General features: G+C 46.2%; 1 protein-coding gene across 1 annotated transcript in view; it reads right to left on the bottom strand.

Moving 5' to 3' along the window:
* CLIC1 (chloride intracellular channel 1) overlaps positions 1-22,989 on the bottom strand; it is a 42,916-nt gene extending 19,927 nt beyond the window's left edge. The window contains exons 1-2 of the mRNA XM_077285925.1: positions 22,723-22,989; positions 4,803-4,912 (exon numbers count right to left, since the gene is read on the bottom strand). Of these exons, the coding sequence (XP_077142040.1) occupies positions 4,803-4,912; positions 22,723-22,758 (146 nt within the window). The 5' untranslated portion in view covers positions 22,759-22,989. The remainder of the gene's footprint in view (positions 1-4,802; positions 4,913-22,722) is intronic.
* Between the last annotated feature and the right edge of the window lie 867 nt (positions 22,990-23,856).

The raw sequence follows: 23,856 nt of genomic DNA, 5'->3' as shown, positions 1-23,856 counted from the left end.
TGTGCATATTACTGTGGCATAGGTGGACATGCCTAACGCCACCCGGGACCCTAACAGAAACATAATCCTCAGATAGGGTAACAGTGAGTCCATGGGAGGCTGACAGACACTTACCACAAGCAGGGGTTTAGAGGAAATAGAGCCGGGTGTCCCGAGAAACCTCCCGACGCGCGTTTCGCGTCCCTAGATGTCCGCTTTCTCAAGGGAGTACCGGATCCCTAACCAGCAGGACCTTATGAGGTCAAAGGATGCATCACGTGGTGGGTTTGGGCCAATCCGCGCGGTTATGTAGCGGCGCATGCGCACCGCGTATCCCAGGTCCTGAAGATGCGACGGAGCGTCACGCACCACCGCGCACGCGCGGTGATCAGACTGAATCCCCAGGCGTGCGAGAGGAGCTCTCTCTTCTCTCATCTTCAGGACCTGGGATACGCAGTGCGCATGCGCCGCTACATAACCGCGCGGATTGGCCCAAACCCACCACGTGATGCATCCTTTGACCTCATAAGGTCCTGCTGGTTAGTGATCCGGTACTCCCTTGAGAAAGCGGACATCTAGGGACGCGAAACGCGCGTCGGGAGGTTTCTCGGGACACCCGGCTCTATTTCCTCTAAACCCCTGCTTGTGGTAAGTGTCTGTCAGCCTCCCATGGACTCACTGTTACCCTATCTGAGGATTATGTTTCTGTTAGGGTCCCGGGTGGCGTTAGGCATGTCCACCTATGCCACAGTAATATGCACATGCACTTTACATCAAAAGTACTGATAGGCATTGAGCGGTGGGGGATTTGTGGAGGATCTTTACACCCTGCCGGGTGACTTTCTGCACATGTATCACTTTATTTTTTGTGTATAACTGTTTTGGTAATTTATTGTTCAAGTGTTAATAAACTTTATACTATTTTTACTCCATATATACCTGGCATAACTCTCTTTTCTCTTTGCAACACTATGCTAGTTTGAGTGGGTATACTTACTTGTACATAGGCTGATTATAGCCTGGTTTTCTGACCAAAAGGATGTCAGAGAGGTTTTTGTGGCTTCCAATAGATAATGGTAGCACCTGCGAGACCTATATATAGAGGGGCCCATCTCCGAGACATTCCCCATTTCCCCCATACCTAGAGGAGCCGCCTGTGAGACCTTCCCCATTTTCCCATACATAGAAGTGAAGCCTGTGAGTCCTTCCCCATTTCCCCCATACTTAGAGGAGCCGCCTGTGAGTCCTTCCCCGTTTCCCCCATACCTAGAGGTGCCACCTGTGAGTCCTTCCCCATTTCCCCCATACCTAGAGGAGCCGCCTGTGAGACCTTCCCCATTTTCCCATACATAGAGGTGCCGACTGCGAGTCCTTCCCCATTTTCCCATACATGGAGGTGCCACCTGTGAGTCCTTCCCCATTTTCCCATACATAGAGGTGCCACCTGTGAGTCCTTCCCCATTTTCCCATACATAGAGGTGCCACCTGTGAGACCTTCCCCATTCTCCCATAGAGGTGCCGCCTGTGAGACCTTCCCCATTCTCCCATAGAGGTGCCACCTGTGAGACCTTCCCCTATTCTCCCATACATAGAGGTGCCACCTGTGAGACCTTCCCCTATTCTCCCATACATAGAGGTGCCGCCTGTGAGACCTTCTCCATTCTCCCATACATACAGAAGCCGCCTGTGAGACTTTCCACGACTCCACATACACATTCATGATCCCTGTGACAGTGATGTAATCTTTCTCAGGGAACACAGGACTGCTGCCTATGAGGATCCTGGACCCCCCGAAAAAAAACCTTGAAAGACCACCCATCTTCCATTTATAATACTAGGCTCTTAAAATATTAAGGGTGTGCAACTGCTGCCCTCTAAAGGTCATATACATTTTTATAAAGAGACTTTGGTTGCAAAACTACACATCCTGTAGTCACGCATTAGCTCCCTTTTTTCCATCCTGTCTCCTACCATCTGTAGAGGGGGCAGATGCAGGAGTGTAACCTGAGTACAGAAGGTTTTGTTTGTAGTCTGTAACCAGGGTGACATACAGGTCTGCATAAGAGCTGTATACGTAAAACGATAGTCTGAATAAAAATGAAAAAAACACCCTACTTTTTGACAAGCTTGTTTTAGGATGCATTGGACATGAGGCACACGTGGTTGCAAAAGTGTACACGCCCTTTAACTTTTCACAACTATACTTCTATTTCTTCACTGATTTTGCAAACTGAGCGTGGAAAAGAGAACAGCAGCAGGGCCAAAAAAGGTTTCCGATGATTGAATGAATGGCTTTGGCTGATGGCAGGCAGCCACCATCTAATGGGGACGAGGGCAGAGACAGGGGTGACTCACGGCAGCGTCTCATCACACACAGCACATCTCCGGGATCTGCTCTGTGCACTGCCCTCATTTCTACTGTTATTATTGCTTTTAGGCAGGTTGACCGCTCATAAAAGTGCAGAGCTGCAATGTATGCAAAGGTCAGCCTCTCCCCTATCCAAAATGGCTGATAACAGGGAACAATAGTTTGTATGCAAACATACCACATAAAGCCTGAAGAAGGCCTTGAGTCGAGATATAAACAAATCATTCTTGCATCAAGGAAGCCTATGCATTCACCCCCTTAGTGACGTAGCTAATTTTGACCTTCCTGACCAGGCCAAATTTTGAAATCTGACCAGTGTCACTTTATGGGGTAATAACTCAGGAACACATTCAGATCGCATGGATTCTGAGACCCCATCACTGATCGAAAGTAACCAATAGAAAAAATGCCTTTTGCTGGCCGGCAGATCTTGGCGGGTGCACTGCACATGACACTTTTTTTTTTCAGAAAAAATTAGGCGGAGGACCAGGGGACAGAGCAGGAGGGACTAGAGGACAACAGAGTGGCTTGAGGAATGAGTTGTCCACTACTAAGGCTACTTTCACACTAGCGTCGTACGACACACGACGAATTGCGTCGTTGCGACGTACCGACGCAAGCAGTGAAAGCTCCGCACAACGGGGGCAGCGGATGCTGTTTTTCAACGCATCCGGTGCCCCATTGTGATGTGAAGGGAGGCGGGGGCGGAGTCCCGGCCGCGCATGCGCGGTCGGAAAAGATGGTCTCGACGCACCAGAAAACGTTACATGCAACGTTTTTTGGTGGCGACGGACCGACGCAACCGTCGCACAACGGTTGTGACGTGTGGCAATGCGTCGCACTGCGTCGCTAATGCAAGTCTATGGTGAAAAAACGCATCCTGCAAGCACTTTTGCAGGAAGCGTTTTTTCTACAAAACGACGCATAGCGACGTGCAGTGCACAACGCTAGTGTGAAAGTAGCCTAAGACAACCCCTTGCTAAACTAAAATGTTCGCTCCTCATAAAATAATAAAGCCTATATTTCCCTCCCATGTCGGTGCCCTTCCTACTGTCCCGGGGCTGTGATGCGGTGGAACGACACGTGATGGCCGGCGCCCAATGAGCGCTGGTGTCACCGTTTCCGCCTTCAGACAAACTGAACATGATGAAGAAGTCCATGATAAGCTGCGGCCCTCTTCCTTTTCATATGTTCAGTTTGTCTGAAGGTGGAGACCGTGATGCCAGCGCTCATTGGGCACCGCCAACACGTGTCGTTCCACCACATCACAGCCCCGAGACTATGGGAATGGCGCTGGCACAGGAGGAAAGAATAGGCTTTATTATTTCATTGGGATGGAACATTTAGTTTAAGAAGGGGCTGTCCTAGTAATGTACAGCTCCTTTAATACCGGGCACAATTTTTTTTTTTTTTTTTAGATGATTGGGGACTGGAAAATCTGGCCCCGATTTGTGTTTTCCAGGGCATCAGCTGCCTAGCTGAGATCCCGCAGATTTTTTAAAACTTTGGGCGGGGAGGGCGATATACCCTTATTCCTGTACACCGTCTGAAAACAGCGATGAGGGAATAAGGCTCCTTAGCGGCTGCCATTTTAATGTGTATCAGAGGTCGTTTAGGGGTTAATTAACTCTCCTCTTTACGCAATTTGCGATAATCATTTAACCTGATTTTCATAAGTGCAGCTCTTACTAGCGCCTCTCGGTGGTTCTGTCGTAAGTCTCTACAGCTCCTTCTGGTACTGTTACTCCTCGGGAAATTGGTATAGGAAGCGCAGCAGAACTCCTTGGTGGATACCTGCCGCTTGTTTGGTGTTGTTCCTGCAGCACAACCACCTGAGGTGAGCAAAAAATGTACCACCTCCTCTCGTCATATCCCTGTGGTACCACAACTGGAAGCGCTGCTTGATTTAGTTTATTGGAAAAAAAAAAAATGGTGGGAGGCTCCCATATTGGTGCCATATTGCAAAGGTTAATTGGAGCAGGGCACAACCAAGTCCGCGATTCCCTTAGTTTTCATTGGCCGCCTTTCTACTTATTGGTTGGATACGATTGCCAAAAGGTCATCGGTGACCCCTTTATTCCCGGCAATAGAGTTGGGACCTCATCCAGCGTCCAGTCTGGTGTTCCACAATGGTTGGATCAGGGCAGTTTTTACATCTGTGACTGGCATCTAACACTTACAAGCCCATGCAATGTCATGACGTCGCAGAGTGTAATAAGTGTAAGAGCTGCTGAGGATGCCAACTGCAGATGTGAGGACTACCCTCATCTAGATGGCAATGAGGACCGAACAATACTTAAAACCAGAGCAGCACAAGTCTTTTGTTCAGCTCTACTGGCCAACCATTTCTGCTCCACATACCCGGATCACAAGGTCTGGCCAGGGCAGTAAGGGTGAAGGGTTGTGCCCACTTAGGTTCCTAAAAGTTCTTGATTAGACACCAACAGTTCCTCACCTTTTCATATCGACAGTGGTGACATTGAACGTGACTCCTTTCAACCAGAGGACCATGAAGAGACGCTGGGAAAAGGGACAATTTCCAATGGTCTGTCCATCAGAGCCCGCCTGGAGGAGGGAAAAAAAAGAAATTTGGAATTTAGAAGAAGTGGAAACATGGAGATATCTGCTCTACGTTACACATTAACAATAATCCTGTTATGCAAGAGAAGAACAGAGAAAGCAGAAAGGGAGGAGGGGGAACAGAGGAATCGAGCCAGTGAGAGCAAATAATGAGGAGAAATAATGAATAATGAGGAATGTGCCGCTGAGAAGTGCAAAGGAGGCAGCTAAGGTGCCATGGAGGAGGGTGAGGGTGACGTGGAGGAGTAGGAGAGACCCAGTCCTGTCTCCATTACTTGGCATGTCCGTCCTAGTGAATTCCTGAGTTTTCAAGGGTCACACCCAAGTCTTACCAACCTTGAACGGAGCAGCAAAAGCAGAAGCTGGATAAAGCACAGCAAGCAGAGATGGAAGGCATTAAATCAGAGATTTAAAGTTTTGGGCAGAAGAGGGTACAGAGAAAAAAAAAAAAAAAAAATGGAGAAAGCCAAAGATGAAGAAAGATGTGATCACAATGTGTGCGGAGTCGAGCAGGACGGAAAACAAAACTGTGCAAAAAGGGTTTTAGGGGAAACTGATGGAAAGTCTACTTCAGCGAGATGGATATTAAGTCTGCCTCTGCTACATCTATATACTGACTGGCACATCAGTACATATAAATTAATAGCCATCACCGAGACGTCACATACATTTCACATATCCCTACAGAATGGACTAGAGGTCTTCTCCAAACACTGGAGCAGCAATGGGCACACAAACACATGGCCTGATACAGCGCAACGAAGATCCATGGCTCTCAGACAGGGATCAGATTCAGAGAGGGCGGAAGAGCGCGAGGGCGGAAGAGCGCGAGGGCGGAAGAGCGCGAGGGCGGAAGAGCGCGAGGGCGGAAGAGCGCGAGGGCGGAAGAGCGCGAGGGCGGAAGAGCGCGAGGGCGGAAGAGCGCGAGGGCGGAAGAGCGCGAGGGCGGAAGAGCGCGAGGGCGGAAGAGCGCGAGGGCGGAAGAGCGCGAGGGCGGAAGAGCGCGAGGGCAAAAGAGCGCGAGGGCAAAAGAGCGCGAGGGCAAAAGAGCGCGAGGGCAAAAGAGCGCGAGGGCAAAAGAGCGCGAGGGCAAAAGAGCGCGAGGGCAAAAGAGCGCGAGGGCAAAAGAGCGCGAGGGCAAAAGAGCGCGAGGGCAAAAGAGCGCGAGGGCAAAAGAGCGCGAGGGCAAAAGAGCGCGAGGGCAAAAGAGCGCGAGGGCAAAAGAGCGCGAGGGCAAAAGAGCGCGAGGGCAAAAGAGCGCGAGGGCAAAAGAGCGCGAGGGCAAAAGAGCGCGAGGGCAAAAGAGCGCGAGGGCAAAAGAGCGCGAGGGCAAAAGAGCGCGAGGGCAAAAGAGCGCGAGGGCAAAAGAGCGCGAGGGCAAAAGAGCGCGAGGGCAAAGGAGCGCGAGGGCAAAGGAGCGCGAGGGCAAAGGAGCGCGAGGGCAAAAGAGCGCGAGGGCAAAAGAGCGCGAGGGCAAAAGAGCGCGAGGGCAAAAGAGCGCGAGGGCAAAAGAGCGCGAGGGCAAAAGAGCGCGAGGGCAAAAGAGCGCGAGGGCAAAAGAGCGCGAGGGCAAAAGAGCGCGAGGGCAAAAGAGCAAGTGTATAGGTTCTGAACAGCTGTGATGGGGTGGGGGTAAAACGGAAACATCCTCTTATTGGCATAAAACACTAAGAAAGGTGAAAAGGTGACATCCATGGAAAGAACTGACAGGGTAACGAGTACTAGGTGGGTTGCACCATCATGGTCTGTTTACTTAAAAGTTGCAGTGCCCCACCAGTTTTCATAAAGATTCTTAAATGGCAGGACAATTTTCAAAGTTAAATTGTTTTGGGTTTTTTTTTTTCTGCAAGCAAAACTAACAAAAAAAAAACAAACAACTTGATCTGCAGCACCTGGGAGCAGCCCAGCATAGTGTACAGAGCTGCCGTATTCTTCTCCGACCATCGCAAACTGATCATGGGGGTGCCGTGTGTCTGACCTCTGTTGATCTGATAATGAACAACAATCAACGATCAACAATATCTTAAGTCTAGAAAAATTCCTTTAAGAAAAAAAAAAAATGCATGTAAAATCTATTGCATTGAGCTGTAAAAATATTTTACGTGTCCGGTCAATAATCTCCAGGACAGGAATGAAGCTATTTGCAGTCGGCCACACCCATGTTAAACTACTGGATTAGGTTCAGTAACTCAATACGCAAAAGTGACCTAATGGGACCAAGCCTGTGTGGGGATTATGTCTGACCCTATACAGATCTGAGCAAGGGGGATAAAATGGGAGAGTTAATGACGTTAATCCAGTAATACAGCAGTAAGGGAGCCCATACACCTTTAATAGCCGTCAGCTCATTTGGGTGATATCTAATTGTTTCTGATCCCCTCCCACCACACGCACACTCGATTCATCAAAGCGTGCATGTATTCTCAATGGAGAGAGGGGAGTAAGCCACTGCCAGACTCCCATGGCGGTGGCTGTTCTTCCCCAAGAATAAATGGATTGGGTGATGGAATTCATTATGTCTGATCCTTTTTCCACACACCATGGAATCATCTGTCAGGGGAAAGTTTGGAGACCCTCACAAAAATCAATGAAAGGAACCTCATGTATGTACCATTCATAATTACGGAGGTGTGACCACTGCATGGGAGTGGAGTAGTGTGTTATGCAGAAGTGGCATTGGACATCTGCCATGTAATATATTTTACTGACACACACAATGTGCTTTTAGGAGAATGCAGAGCCATCTAAAATGGTATTATGGCTCCAGGGCATAGAAACCGAAAAATGTCTCATTAACTGTTTAATAGGCAAAAATAAGCAATCTACGTACAGAAATAGCTGTGAGCAAGAAAGTACACACGCCACACCCAGACCCTACAAAGAGATGAGGTCACTTGAGTAAATCTGAAATAGGGTGGTGTCCCACCAAATCGCCTGGTTCCTCCCATAGGAAAGGGCAAGTCAGTGCTGAAAGTTGTTCTTATAAGGGGCCGGATTACTCATAAGTGTGAGCTCCCCCTCCCAGAAGACAATGATTATTACACCTTTCCTGTCAAAAGCTGGAATCCCGGCCAAAGGCAGCTCCCAACATGGAGAGGAAAGTAAATAAGACCTTCACTTCTGATAAGGATCTCACATCCCTGATATTCTCCTTAGTAAGGGTATGGTCAAACAAGGCTCACGATGGAGAGTGAATCTGAAAAATTAGCAAATGAAAGCTAGATGTATCAAAGTAAACTTCTCATTGTCTGCCAAGGTCAACAATGGCGTCTTCATCTGAGAGAAGAGCGGCGAGCGACGAAGTAGAGCGGCCAAGAGTGGCGAGTGATGAAGTAGAGCGGTGAGCGACCAAGAAGAGCAACGAGCTACCAAGAAGAGCGCCGAGCGACGAAGTAGAGCGACAAATGGGACATGTGCAGTAGGAAGCTCCGCTTCTGTGACCTAGAGATATCTTAACCTACACCACATGCTGTCATCTCCTGGTCACGGCAGCGGAGCTTCGTACTGCACATGCTCACAGGCATCTGTTCCGTTAGCATGCAGGAACAGGCTTCTGCCAGTGTAACAAGATGGCAGCCTTTTTTTTCCCCCTCTCTCATACTGACATTTCCTCTCAATTTGTTTTCCAATTCATGAAGAACTCCTTTTAAGGAACAGTAAACAGTCTGATGGTTCTGGAGAACAGCTTCTGTTTGCTAATGTCTGCCAAAACCACAGAGCGATAAGACATGAGAATCAGTCGGACAAACTACCAGCAATGTTTTCATGAAGTGACGCTTTACCGTAGGCCATGAAAAGTGCTTGGGTGTTCTCCAAGAGGGCCGCTCGCCGAACCCTTATCTCCTCTCAAAGTAAAAAAAGGATTGCGAGATCCAATTCCAACCGCCCATCTTTAACTCCCAGATAATCGGTTGAGGGACAGGGGAATGGAAGCAAATCTCAGCCCAGGTTCAACCGACTTCTATTGTGTAATGGGGATAGAACTTAATCCGTCATGGCCAATTTGGAGGACCAGACTAAGAGTTTTCTAGTAATATTAATTCTACAGACTAAGAAGACAGATCTAGTTTTTTCTAATACATGTGGAACTGATCAATGACTTCTACATCTGCCCAGCAGTACATAATGATGGACGGCCAGTGGCGCAAAGTGAGGAGGGGAGAAGCATAGTAAAATCCTTGTGTTACGCTCGAGCAATAGACAATCAGGTCCGGAAATGGACTGCAGACAGGAAGACCTGCGCCACATCATATAAACCTAATTGTGGAAGATTCTGAGAGGTCAAAGGGATGTCCTGGAAACGTGGCCCTTGCCAAGTAGGAGCTGATTATTTTTATTAGTGCTAAAAAGATGGCAAATTAATGGGGATAAACTCTAATACCAGGCAAATCAAAGGCAAAGGAGGTGCAATTTCTGGAAAAAAACTTCATTATGCGCAGTCATACAAAAAGACCTTAGATGCCCCCATTCCACTTGCCTACTGCAAAATCAACTGCTAAAATATGTGAATTCTGGCCTCAATTTCACATGAAACTTACCAGCCACTCAATGTTCGTACAGTTCCATATTATAGACCCACTGACCCTAGTGTGTGCGCCCCCAATACCCCTGAATATCATGGAGCATGCCAATTATTTCTATATTTAATCCATTGGATACTCATTTCGCCGCCACATGAAAGTTAAGACACAAAAAGGCACATGACAGGCGCACAGATTTCAAGAGGAGCCATATTACAGACCCATAATATGACCATGTGCATGTGAGTCGCCCGCCAGGGCAGTGGGGATACTCGGTACTGGGTCCGGTCGCAGTTAAAGGGGTGGTCAAGGTGGCAGCAGCCCGGTCCGTGGCCCTGGGCGCCCAATTAAAATGCCAAGTTCTTTTAAGGGAATTTGTAATAAAGTTTGTATTCGTGACGCCACCTGTGGTTCTCGGTCAGAGGTGACTGGCCCTGCTTAAAGGGGTCCTCTGGGGTGATGTTACTGCAGCAAAGATGGTGACGCTTCCCACAGTTGAAGCGGGGTCCCCAGGGCTCCCAATGTGAATGGCAAGGATGGTGTAGTGCCGGTAAATAAATGGAGGACACAAGGTTGTAACTTCTTTACCTGGCTTACTGGTGGTAGCAGGCCACAGTCCAGGGTACCAGGGACAGGTAATGATATGGTCCGGACGGCCTGGAGGCAAAGGTGATCCCTCTCCCAGGTGAGGTCCGTAAGCCTTCCTACTCGCGCTCGTATGCGAGGTCCTTGCTGCCTGTGGCTTCCGTACAAAGTCCTCTCTCTCCTGTCCTGGGACAGTCACCTGCATGGTAGGCAGTGTGAGCCGTTTTATAGGGTCTCTATCATGACCCGGGCTCTTTGTGTACTGCTGCCCTTTTCAGGTGTGGGTGCGGGCAAATTACATAAAGTCCTTTACCCTCTGGTTCTGCTGTGCGACCTGGAGTACAACACAGCCTCAGGCTCCCGATGCCTGCGCTTCGGCTGAGGGTGCCCAATCACAGTTCCCCTCTGAGCCCTTTCCTGCTCCTGTGCTTCTTTCCTCTGATGCTCACTGACATACAACTGAGTCGCCCGCCAGGGCCGTGGGGTACCGGGTCCAGCGTTCACAGGGGATGTAACGTGGCGACCCGGTCCGTGGCCCTGGGCGCCCATGTAAAAGGGGGTTTTGAATAAAGTTTATGTTCGCGACACCACCTGTGGAATTTGGTCAGTGGGGACCAACGCTGCTTTAAGGGGTCCTCTGGGGTGATGTTATGGCAGCTAGATGGTACAACTTCCCACAGGTGAAGTATATCCCCAGGGCTCCCGGTGTGTAGATGGAAGATGGTGAATGGTGCAGTAAAGAACAAGGACACAGGTTTGCAGTCTCTTTACCTGGTTTATTGAAGACTTCAGGCATCCACAGTCCAGGGTACCAGATCACAGGGCAGGCAGAGTCCGGCCGGCTTGGAAGCGAATCCAGAGTCCCCTTTACCAGGTGGAGTTAAAGGTCTTCCTCTAGCGCGGTGGTGTTGTAGTCCCATACTGCCTATGGGTTCTGATAAGGTCCTCACTGTTCTTCTCTGTCCTCCATATAGGATAGGACAATACCTGTATGACAGGTAACAAGCCTTTTTACAGGGACTTTATCACGCCCCGGGCTCTATGTGTTACTGTGTCTTCAGGTGTGTGTGGCGGACAGGTAACTTGCAGTTCAGCTGTCCTGCCGGTCTCTGCTGTAAGTCTAGAGTCCCTTACAACCTCGGTATGCCGGCTACCGGTTATCTGCGCTTCAGAGAGAGGCACCTTGTTCGCAGCTGGTCTCACCTGATATCACTCTCCTGTGCTTCACTCTCACTGAACGATGTTCTTTCCTTCTGTATCTCTCTGCAGGAGCTGCAGCACTTTCTCGTGGCTGCACAGCTCCTCATACGTTCTTCCTGCCTCAGACTGCTCCAGTCTGCTTCCTGGCACTATCTGACTAACTTTCCCTCCAAAACACAATATATATGCATATGCAGGGGAGTCACCTAGAAATAGGATCAAAAGCTCCCTTGTGGCCTGGAGTGTGAACATGTTGTGTGTATGGTGATCACCTGATAAAGAGATATCCTTCATCGCTTCCAAACGTAACATCACTCTCCCCATAAGGAGAGCAATGCCACTGTGACGGCCAGGACCCTGGGGCACCACACAACCCCTCGGGTTATCTTCCGTTCCTGGAGCTGCAGCTCAGTCCTGGCTGCACGGCTCCACTCTCTCTACTCACTGTCTGCTCCAGACTTCCTTCTCCTTTGGTCTCCGTGGACCAACTGTTTAACTCCTCCTCCAGACCAGAATACATAAAGTTGGGGAAGCTTCCCTGAATCCGGGTTCAGAGCCCCCCCTTCTGGCCTGGATTCAGAATGTGTTGCATGTATGTGCGTTAGGCTACTTTCACATTTCCGTTTTTCCTCTGCCGTCGCAATACATCGATTTTTGAAAATGAAAGATCACGCAAAAAAAATTGCAGGATCCTGCATTTTCCCCATAGACTTGTATTAGCGACAAGCGACTCACGTTTTGTCCGCCGGGCACTGGATCCTGCGAAATGTGACGGCCCGTCTTTTGCAAAAAACGTTCAAGGGAACGTTTTTCTGTATGTTGTATCCAGTGTTTCTGACTGCGCATGCCCAGCAGGAAATCTCGAACTCACTCTCTTTCCTCCCCGGGACTACAGACATAAATGTGAAAGGACAAACTTCCGTCGGTACGTCGTGCCGACGCTTTGTGACGTGCGAGTACCGACGCAAATGTGAAAGTAGCCTTACCTGGTAAAGGGAATCCTCCTTGCCTCCAAGCATGATATTACCCTCCCCAAAGGGAAGGCAACATCACTGTAACAACCGGTTACCTGGGGTGTTACACATGTTTTACTGGATGTGGATTTTCCTTTGCTCACAAGTTACAGCCAAAATGGTGCAATCGCCGGAGCATGGCTGCAACATGCGATCATGGCTTAAGTATCTTCTGATATTTAAGAGGTTACCGAGTTGGGCTGTGATGGGTGGGAAGGAAAATCAGCAAGCGAAAACATCCACCGGGCAGGTACAATGGCTAAGCACTAAAAATGTTTAAAGTCCAAATATTGGAAAAAAAAATAAAATTTTTTGCAGCCCTAGTCATATATCCAGGAATAAAAACTGTGACTTGTTTTACTTCAGGATATTAAGGATAATTGGCAATGACAATATCGGAAGTTAAAAATAAGCTCGGCTTAGATTGGAGCAGATGAACGGCCCTTCCCTGACGTGATAATATTCTGAGTAACCGATGATGATGTTCAGTAAACATTCGAGAACGGCAGAAGGCGACGGCCTGTTACTGTGTCAACACAGGGAGAGCTATGTTGCCCAGGGGCTTTACTTATAGGAGACACACAGCAGGTCACAAGTGGAGAGCTCCAGTTCTCAAAAGCTGACAAAAGCAATATAAAAGAAAAAAGGATTCCCACGCCCATCTTATATACACGTGCACCATGGCCTCCTTGAAGTGTCCTCAAAAGAGCTCACCCAGACTGACACCCAGTCTCCATTATTTTTTTTTCCCTTTCCCAGACAACATGCAGGTCTCCCCCGGATAAACGGGCAAAACACAGGACTCCCCAGATAAAAGGGCACTGCCATAAAATGGTTTGCAAAAGGCTTTCCAAATTACACATTCCAAGTTCTGATCCATTTAAGTCCCTGTAGATATTCAGACACCTCACAGGGCCTCATTGCCACCATGTGGTGCCTCTACAAGAATTAGTTCTGCTTTTCTGGGAGACAACATCCATAATATGGCATTCCCCAAAGAACACTATGGGCCCACAGAAGACTGTGCACGTCACATTACGGATCCCGATCTTGTCACATACAGAACCGCACCAGTGAACAGTTTACTGCAAATTTTGCTTGTGGATTCAGCCAAACAGCAGACAATCTCGTCCAACCTTTGGATGTTAAATTTGACAAAATTGCCATGTGACGTACTGTAAAGTCCAGGCAGCTCTACTCGAAAAACAACCAACCCTTATGATATTTTACTGACTTATGCGGGCGTTCACACATGGTTGGATGCAAAAATGTCAGACACTGGAAAAATGCCACCTGTGAACGAAGACACCGGATGAATTTTACACACGCTTCCTGAAACCTAACATTTTGCAAACATTTCCCCCCCCCCCCCAATTTTACTAAAAAGGTCCCAGCAGCAGCCAAAACCACCAAACATGAGACGTTGAGTCAAAGGGACTTTCCACATAACCGCTTTTTCTTTTTTTCGGTGGGAATTAGAGTTCATCAGATGGCATCAGTTACTGAAAATGCTGGTATTATGGGGGTTGTCTGGTCTAGAAAACCATTCTCCCATATCCTATAAGTGAATTTTGAAATAGAGGTGGGACCTCTAGATTCTCATCTCTCGGTCAGTGAAGAGTGGCTACAAAGAGTGTCTCCCACCCTGGAGGACCCGTCCTGTGCTGTACCAACCCGATGATATGGGTATGGTGTATTGCATTATTTTTATTATTATTATTGTGGAGGCACTATAAGGAAATTGAAAAATTACTTTCATGTTTTCCCACAGATCACTGCTGAACATTTTGTAGTCAAATTATCAAGAAACCCTTATAACAAGTTGGGATTATCCAAATTCAAGAACCACGTAAAAAGGAACTGGTCAGTAGTTTCCTGCTGTCAGAATCATGGGCAGCACAAATCAGAGGAAGGGTCCGACATTAAAAAAATTAATGTTTCACTGTCATGCTGGTGGCGAGAAGATGCCAAGCGTGAGGCGCAACACAAAGGGAACTGCAGTAGGTATATACTAGAAAGGCCCTGGCAATAAGGGGATGGAAGAGGGGGTCACCTCCTAATAAACACCCGAGTCAGATCCTAGCACTCGCTGTCGTCCCAAGACGAGTCCTTGCCCCGTGCGCAATCACTGGCCCTGAATTCACCCTGACTAATGTTTAGAGCAGTGAGACACTAGTCCCAATACGACAACACAAGGAAGGCAAGACAAAACAGGTGGGAAAAGGCACAACAAATAGCACTCTTGAACTTCATCAGTGGGAAACTTCAGTGCTGCAACAGGAATTAAACACCTCAGCTTATCCAGAGACTGACTCCTTTATACACACACACAGGGAGAGACCCATCAATCTAGTTAGAGTCTGCGGGGAATCAACCCTCGTTCCTGGCTCCTGTCTTCAAATGTTTTCTCTGAAACGCTAGAATAAGACATGAATATTTGTAAGTCAGAAAGTCTCCAATTCAGGCTGCCTGTGGTCCGGGCGGTATGAATCACATGAGAGAGTCCGGTTAAAGTAATGTGTTGGTCGCCACTGGTGTAAACTGATGTTCTTGAGGTAAAAGGTGCCCATACATTTTAGCGTCTTAAGCTGTGGAACTCTAGTGATCACCTTACAGGGTTTGCTTATGACAATGTATTACAAAAGTTATAGTTCTTAAGAGTAATAAAAAAACCAAAAAACTCAAAATCAGGTAAGATGAAGGGGGTTTTCTACCTGAAATACGTAACCATTATGGGTTTTCTTTTTTAATATGTACATTCTCCCATTTCTTTTTATCCTTTATGAGTAAAGGCTAAGTTTTAACTATTTTCCTTTGGTGCTGGAGAACATCCCTTTTGGAAAACAAATATTTGACCCATCTAAGAGGTTACAGCAGGCCAAGGCAGAAGTGATGGAAGCCCTTTTGATTGAGCAAGTAATACTTTGAACATGGGATTAAATACAGGGAAGGAACTACCCATGAATGGAGGTACAGTCATTACTAAGGCATTTATGACAAGGGGATGCCGCTTCTTTATCAAGAAAAGAAAGTGCACGATAAAGTCACAGAAAGGCCATGAGTAAGTCTGAACTGTCATAATTCACTTTAGTGGAGAGATTACGTTACCTTGGCTGCCGTTTCGGAAATGAAGAATCCTTGATGGTATGAAATTAAAATTTGTATTAAGCAATGCGTTTGGGTGCCGGAATGGCACCTCTTTCAAAAGGTAAAAAAATAAATCAATCTGAATTGTAATAAATGACACATTCAGGATTTTCATGGTGGAGCCTTTAAGGACAACCCCAGAATACCATCTCAGTAAGCTTGGGGTCATCTAAGGCATTCTGAGATAAAAGGATTAGAGGGGAGAAAGTGGCCCAGACATCCATCAATTAGGTGACTGTACGCATTACATAGATCGCAGAATACAGACTGTAATTGGCAGCCTATATTCTGTAGTTCCAACATCCTGACTGGGAGAATTAAAATATCATAACTTTCATTCACATACTTGGCATTCTTGGACAGAGAATGGACTATGATGTCCAGACCAGCCACGAGTCTTCCAAGCCAAAAAACTCAACAGCCTCATAGGCACATACGAGGCTGTGGAGATCAGATTGAAGACCCGGAGTCTATCCGGACATCACAGAAACCACTGAGACAGTGGAACCGAGTCTGGCAGGTTGAGCTCACAGACTACCACCGATCTGAGATAGTCATACATCTTGTGAAATATCCCTTAAAGATTACAGCTGAATCCTGGCTCTATTTTCCAATGTGTCATCTCCTTTATGATGATTCACCATAGTCTGGAAATTCTATTTCGTTCTTCAGATTCGACTACACAAGCTAGTCTAAAATACACAAGGTCAGTAATACCTTATATCAGTACCGTTTTTTGTGGGGCAAGTCTATAGGAGTTGTCAACATGATCAGCCGATTGCCACCGCCCAGTTACTAGGGCCCCTGACGATCACACGATTTTGGAATGGGAAGCCACTAGTTAGCCAGAAAACGTAAGATTACATGGCGGTCAGAGGAATATCTGACCATACGTGGATGACTTGATCACAACAGTGCAAGAGCCGTGTTAAGACAGTAGCTCTTGCCTGTGGGAGGTGTTCCCAAGCGGACAACCCCTCATATCATGTCCTTATTTCCCAACATTGTATTCATGAGACAACCCAGATTAGATGTTTCTCCAATTTTGAGTACAACTCTTGAGAAGGTCAAATAATGCATCCATAAAAGGTATCAAATACAAGCCTTTTAATCATATGATTTACACACAGAAACCTTTTTGGCATGCGATCTGTGCCTATAACCTCAATATGAACATTCTTCAATTGTACTACAGTTAAGGTGCTGCAAATCTGTCCTGATGGCGGGGTGAGGTCTCTCGGAAAGATTCTTCGAGGCTAGTATCACACCAAGATACAATAGTAAAGTATGTTCACCTACACAGTACAATAGCTGTATGGCACTGGTGCAAAACGTTAGTCGTACCTACCCAGCCCCATGTATATGATGTTCACAGCACTATATGGCTGGTATCTAATGGCATCATAACTGTATGATCGGTGTCTCCAGCTCCTCTGCATTGTCTGCTGGAGCACATGGCTGCCAAAGAGACGGCCTTAATGGAAATTGGGCTGGAGAACGTCTCCATTTGCAACTCCGCATTTTGGACAGGGTGTCGGAGCTACCTTTATGTTGTATGCATTATTTTGGTTTTTAAAATGGACCAAAGCAGGGGAAGATGCAGGTTTTTTTTCCAGGCAGACCATCCTTCTATGTGGAAAAATCAGCAATGTGCTGTAGTGCACTGGCTATATTTTAGTCGCATGGTCAACCAGGTGTGGCCCGTGACATAAGCAGACTGGTTATAGGCTCGTCTGAACAAGGCCTTAGGATGTCAGAGACTCAGGTTCTATTCCTTCCCAAAATGGAAGGCTACCGACTCCGTAATGAAACAAACCTATAGAGCGCAAGCCTCCTGGTTGGCATTTCCTATTCGATTACCCCAAGAGCCCACCAATTATGTGGCCACAAAGAAGGGAAAGGTAACGAGACGTCTGTCTGCGACCTCTGAAAAAACCCACTGTGCATGTGCTAGTTTCCTCTTCCGTGAGTACGCACCAGACAACTGGGAAACTAGCGCTTGAACAGTGGTTTTCATTGTAGATAATGTTGGGAAAGCCAAGAAGTGCGGCTTCAAAGAAAGCAACAATGGAGAAGAACTTCTATAAATAATTACCTAAACAGCTCCAACCTTCCGTGCTATATCATATCAATACATATGACGGAGTTTTCTCTTTCTGCTACAGATCTCTAAATCTCTTGCTTCCATTCTCCGTGGAGCTAGATGTTACATTTCTGTCCGCTTGCAGCCACCACTAGGGGGAGCTCACAAAAGAAAATGCACTCCAATCTGTCTGCAGAAAGCTGCCTCTAGTGGAGGCTGCAGGAGCAACAACTACGAACACAGCAAGGGAATGTGGATCTATGTAGAACCAAAATCAGGCGTTTAAGAGTTTGCGATTATTTTCGTGGAACAGAAATGGCAAATGTAACAAATAAGGGCCCAGGGGGCCGAGGCCGGAGTACAACCGCGGCCTTGGTATGCGAGAACAGGATGTTTATAGATAGATCACACTTCCTGTAGGATTCGGGCAGCTGTTCTCACAGGAAGTGGCCCCATTATCTCATCCCCCTCCAGAACAGTCTTGCACCATTACTCCCCCTTACTTATAAACTGTGTGTCATTCAAGAACAATCTGCTTCCTCTCCAGAAAAAAGAATTATAGTTTTTTTTTTGTTTTTTTTTACACTATCAACCAGACAGGGCAGGGGAGAGGTTAAACTTTTTGGAATGTTTAGTTCTTACTGGTTGGTAACCAAAAAAATAAATAAATAAATTTAAAAAAAAAACCACAAACAAACCGGCTCCTGTAATGTCCGTCCCGGCTGTAGGGCTTGTAAGTTAATATTTGCTGAAGGGGAGTTTTCCCAATACAGTACTGCAGGTTCTTTGTGCACGGAGCGCGGTCCGGCTGGGGGGACAAAAAGTCCAAAACCCGCGCAGGGTGATCGATGCAGAATCTTCTCAATTCCGTAGAATGTCATGACATGCTGGGAGTTGTAGTTTTCAAAATGGAAGTTGGAAACCACAAAAATAAATTAGTACCCTCATTGCTGACTGTTTCCCCTAAGGATAAGTCTGAAAGTGATTCTCTGCTGCAAAATATCAACGGTCAAACGTTTTAGGAGCATGACGACAATTAGGAGAATTTTTTTTTTTTAAGAAAATTGTCCTAATTTTGTATTTTTAGATCAATCCGATTACATCAACATGTAAAGTACCTTTAAATTTAATTGCCCTTTAATTGGTCATTTTTAATGCCTTCTTTAGTTAATGTTTAGAAGATCGATCTTCGAGGCGCCCGTTTATAAGACGATCTGCTCAGATTAGGCTTTCCGTTCTTTATATATAAGAATACGAGATAATCTGGTCAGAGATTTACAACTTCACCGCTGCTCAATCAATATTCAGAACTTTATTTTTTTTCCCTTTATCATTGCAGGGCAAGTTAAAGAGTAATCCGTCCTTTTATTTATTTTTATTCCATAAATCAATAGTACATGCGAAAATGAACTTTCTAATTCCTGATTAGATAAATCTGCTTCTTTCTCCTCCTCCTGAACATTTATGCTCAAAATTCTCAATTCCTGAGCTAAATGTGTCTTCAGTGTATACAAATTTCCCCATTACTGAGATTACAGATCATTAGAGTCGGTGCTCATAAAGTTCTATGGAGAACTGCAATTTCTGGAGAATGTCGTGTCGGCCTCTAGCTCCTCCCATCTCCATAGAATTTTAAGAGCACCAACTGTCATCAATGAGAAAATGTCTTCAATAAATATAGATTTTGCGTTCGACGGGCACGTCAAAACGACGCACGGGGACGCATCCGCATACAACGCATGTCCCTGCGTATAATGGTAAATATAGGTACGCAAGACGCATGGGGATCTATGCGCAGGCCTACGCTGCGCACAGAAATGCTAGTGTGAAACCGGCCTAACCACAAAGTTGAGGCTCTACGACTGTTGGGAAACAAACTCCCAAGCATGTCCTCTTGTTTGGCAATTACTTGTCTATTTTTGGAGAATGAGATTTCATCCATAACTTCCAAAAGAAATTATTCAACACTGCGTCTCAAGAAGCCAGTGCAACCAAGAGTGGAGAAGTCCCTGTCCGTTCCACCACCTCAGGGCTATAAAAGACCACATATGCAGACGGCTTACCATGCAAATGTTCTTCCATGGACGAGCGACTAGCAATATCCAGAAAGGATAAAGAGTAAAGCTGGCCAGACGAGGCTGGCCCAGACACTGCTTTCTCCTGACATCACAATACACATGGGTGCTCGGCATTGTGTTTTCCAACGGGGAGAGAGGAGAAAGTCACTGCCGGACTCCTCTGCAGCTTATATCCCCCAAACCCTGAAGACAAAAGGATCAGCGAATGTGAGACCCTGTACACAGCAGATGGTCGGCTGGCCCTGTCGAAACTTGCAGGTTTCTTTGATCGTTATCCAATATGTATCGGTGCCCTTAATGCCCCAGCACCTTATCACGAGGTAGGAGATAAAAATGACAACTGTTGTCTCAATGCCAACAAGTTGTCTCAAAACTGTGGCCATTGAATTTTGCAAGACTATAACTCCCAGCATATTAGGAATTGTAGCTTGGATGAGTTGGAGAGCACAAATTTAGAAGGAGCTCTCGATAACCAACATCTAGCTTCCATTTATAGAAATCTCCATCCATTCTTGGACCTTCTAAACCATAAAGATCATCTTTCTCCTAAAAAAATGGAAAATCTCTAGTAAGATCATCAATGGGAAGTGGGTCATACAAGGTCAGACTCTCAGCTGAGTAATATGGGGTCGGACTCATCACATCTGGCCTTGTATGAACCACAGAGTCTCACCAGATCATTACTACTGGGTTAGTAGGAAAGTGGCAGAGGTAGCAGGTTTGGCCTTCAAGTGCTGTTGAGGAAGACCTAAGGAAAATTCTCCTATCCAGGAGCATAACCATAGGACCAAATAGCAATGCTTGGAACATAGCCCCTCTCTAATGACCATAGACTCCTTCCTTTCACAGTGGAGATCTCATTGACCTCATAACACCTGCTACGTTTGTTATCTTGGCCTATACAACCATGACCCCTTCCACATGGCTACCTTCTTTTTCCAAAGAAGTCTATGCTCAGGTCAAATTTTTGGAGACTCAACAAGCGATTATTGCAAGCTCCTCTGGTCCCTTTAAGACACTGCCAGTCTACCACCTTTTTTGGAGCAACCAATAGCCAGCAGGTCTTTAACTGCCACCAGGGTCCATTTGGACTGTGTCTACCAGTGTCAGCCATTTTTCCCCCTCACCACATCAGCGGATTCCAGATGCTACCAATTCCTGGTTATCTTATAATGCAAGAGATTTTTTTCCCCTTAAAATAAAAACAAAAAACAAATTCAGCCGCTTTTAGTTAAATGGGAATGATCTGCAATACCGAACACCGCCTATAGACAAGAGTGGCGCTGTTATGCGCAAAAGTTTTGTTTTTTCCCCCAGCAAATTATAAGCAGACAAGTCCAATAGCCATGCTCTTTCTGAATAGTTATATTGTCTTTTGCTGCAAATTTCATGAAAGTGTTAGATAAACTATAACCATACACCCCGAAATCAAGCCATGCCAGCAGCTTAGCGTACGAGACCATTCGACCTGCCCTGCTGGTCCGTACAGGACAGAAAAGGTGCACTCAGCTTTTTCATTATTTACCACCGTCCCCCATCCCCCTCTACTAACAACCCGAACCTGTTCCTCTACAGAGAGCTCCTATAATAACTGTGCACTGGATCCGCACGGATATAACGCGACACATACTGATTTTTTTTTTTTTTTTAACCTGTTTTTGGATATATTTTACATAGAAAAAAACCCATTTGCATGGCTGTTTGCATTTTACTGGAGTCATAGATGTGCACAAGAATTATAGATGTTATACAAAGGGATTTTTGGTACCCTCATCACCATGTAATAGTCAATTGTTGAAACCGTACACCCCCGCCCCCCCCCCATAAAAAAAAAAAAAAAAAACCAACACCGTATTACATTAGATTACTGAAGACCTTAAGAAAATAAGAAAAAAGTTTCAACCACGACACCAGCATTTACCGCCAACTCAGGGGTGAAGGGAGCTGTCAGGGCAGGTAGATGCACAGCTAGGGTTGCAAATTTAGGCTAGGTTCACACGTTGCCTCTTTGGTGCAGATTTTACCCACAGATTTCTAAACTGAAATCTGCAGGTATTTACTTTTTTTTTTTTTTTTTTAACGGAAAATGCACCAGAAAACAAAACAACAAAACTTCAATGAAACCAGTGGCGGACACAGACAGAAAAGGGCCCCTGTGCTAGAACAGTTTAGGGGCCCTTTGCAGGACAATAGCTCTGTCTATGAGCGAAGCTGCTTGCTGATTTGGAGGCGGTAGTGGCCCCTTATATCTTGGGCCCCTGTACGAAACAAGGGCAGGTCAGCAGTTTAGTCAGTGGATCTAGGATGCTCATGGTTAAAAAATTCTACCCTAAAAAGGTGCGTTTCCACAACAGAAATGGACACTCCGATGAAAAAAAAGGGCGCTTGTGGATGAGATTGAGCCAATACTCATCCAATTTGCGGAAGTCGCAAAAATGCTTTGGATTTTACGTGCACCAAATACGCAACATGTGAACACAGCCTTAATTTTTGAATGAATGCCCAGCAAAATTTTGGTGCAAAGTTTGGGTCAAAATTTTAAAAAGCGACATGAAGGCCACAAGGATAGAAGGTCACCCCATTTTTGGGGGTGTGAAATAAGGGTCACCTAACAGAGTTTGGCGGGCCCAGGCACGTGCTCAGATTGGGGAGGCCCTATATGGCAGTAATCAGCACGTCGGATTATAAGCCCCCCACCAAAAACAGAAAAGCACCTGGCGCCAAACACTAAGTAGCTGCCGACGCTAATGGCCCCACGATAACATCTCGTAGGGAGCGTCACTCCCACACTGGACCTACAATGAAGATTTAGCTGTAATATTCAGAGATCATATTTACGCACTATAAAAAGAAAAATTTGGGCTAAAAAGTTGAAGAATCGTTTTCTTCCAAAAAGTCGTTAAAATTTGTCATTTATGGAAACGTGACTGGTAAGTGTTGCCACCATCACAGAACGATACCATCCAGCTTTCCTGGAGAAAACCGGACGCACAGGAACGACGAGATCGGGGATAGATCAGCCTGGAAAAGTTGGGATTTTGCCATATTTGTAGCCTAATCATAGTGATCGTCGCCCAGTTTTCCCCGACTTACCACCTGTTGCAAAACAATGAGGAGCCCTGAAGTCTCATCACATACAATGAAACCAGAACATTTTTGCTGTCCTCACCTTCACAAAGAGCTCCACATCAGCCTGCTCTGACATCTTGGCCAAATCTTCGAAGATTTCTGCTTTTGGATTTGTGCACAAGTCCACAAATAAATAAAAGTTTGGGTTTTTTTTGCAGCAGCGAAAGAGGCAGAGAGTGTAATGTGAATGTGGGGTGGTGGGAAGTGGCTGCAGGAGGGCTGGCTCTGAGGTTCAGGCAGGAAGAGACAGCAGCAGAGCTGGGGGTGGCGGACTCTGCGGATTGGAGAGAGCAGAGAAGTGGGGTGGTGGCTGGGAGTGAACTCAGGTCTGACACAGGAGAGGAGGCGAAGGGTTTGGCCTGGGGGTTTCGCACTCACTTTTTGTACAACAGTTACAACTTTTTCGCTGCAGATTAATCGCACATTGTATCTGGTCGTGTGCGGTTTACGATATTAGGAGTTTGTAGAGTTTGCACCGTCAGCAATTCTTTATGCGTTTTGTTAAAAATTTTGTTGAAATATTAACTAATGATGAGCGAACGTGCTGGGATAAGGTGTTATCTGAGGGTGCTAACCGAGCGTCTACGGCGCACTCGAAAAATATGTTCAAGTCCCCGCGGCTGCATGTCTCGCGGGTATTCGACAGCCACAACACATGCAGGGATTGCAGCTTTATTAATCAATCCCTGCATGTGTTGCAGCAGTCGGACACCCATGGGGCCACGCACGTCTGATTTTTTTTATTCCATGGACAGAGTGATCCACGGTAGAAAAATACGGCACGCACGATTTGCCTCCGATAATCAGATCACACTCAAGTCTATGGTCGTGTGGAAAACATCGGACTGCACTCGGATGACATCTGAGTGCAGTCTGATATTCACGGCTTAACAGAATAGAGAAGATGGAGATTTTTTATTATTATTATCCATATCTGAGAGAATCGGAATCCGAGTGTGATCAGCATAATCTGCTCGATTTACTTTGATGAAAGAGAAATGGATGTGTGACCCTAGCCATATGGAAACAAAAATGTATTTATATGAAAAAAAAAAACGCTTTTTTGCATTTTTTTATTTAAATCATGGCAAAAAAATATGCATTTTGTTCCACAATTTTGGGAAATTGTTAATTTTTTTTTTTAGTACCACTGCATTGTATGAACATACCCTTA

Source organism: Ranitomeya variabilis, chromosome 2 (genome assembly GCF_051348905.1).
Source record: "Ranitomeya variabilis isolate aRanVar5 chromosome 2, aRanVar5.hap1, whole genome shotgun sequence".
Taxonomy (NCBI): Eukaryota; Metazoa; Chordata; class Amphibia; order Anura; family Dendrobatidae; genus Ranitomeya; species Ranitomeya variabilis.
This window is presented reverse-complemented; position numbering and strand designations above follow the sequence as displayed.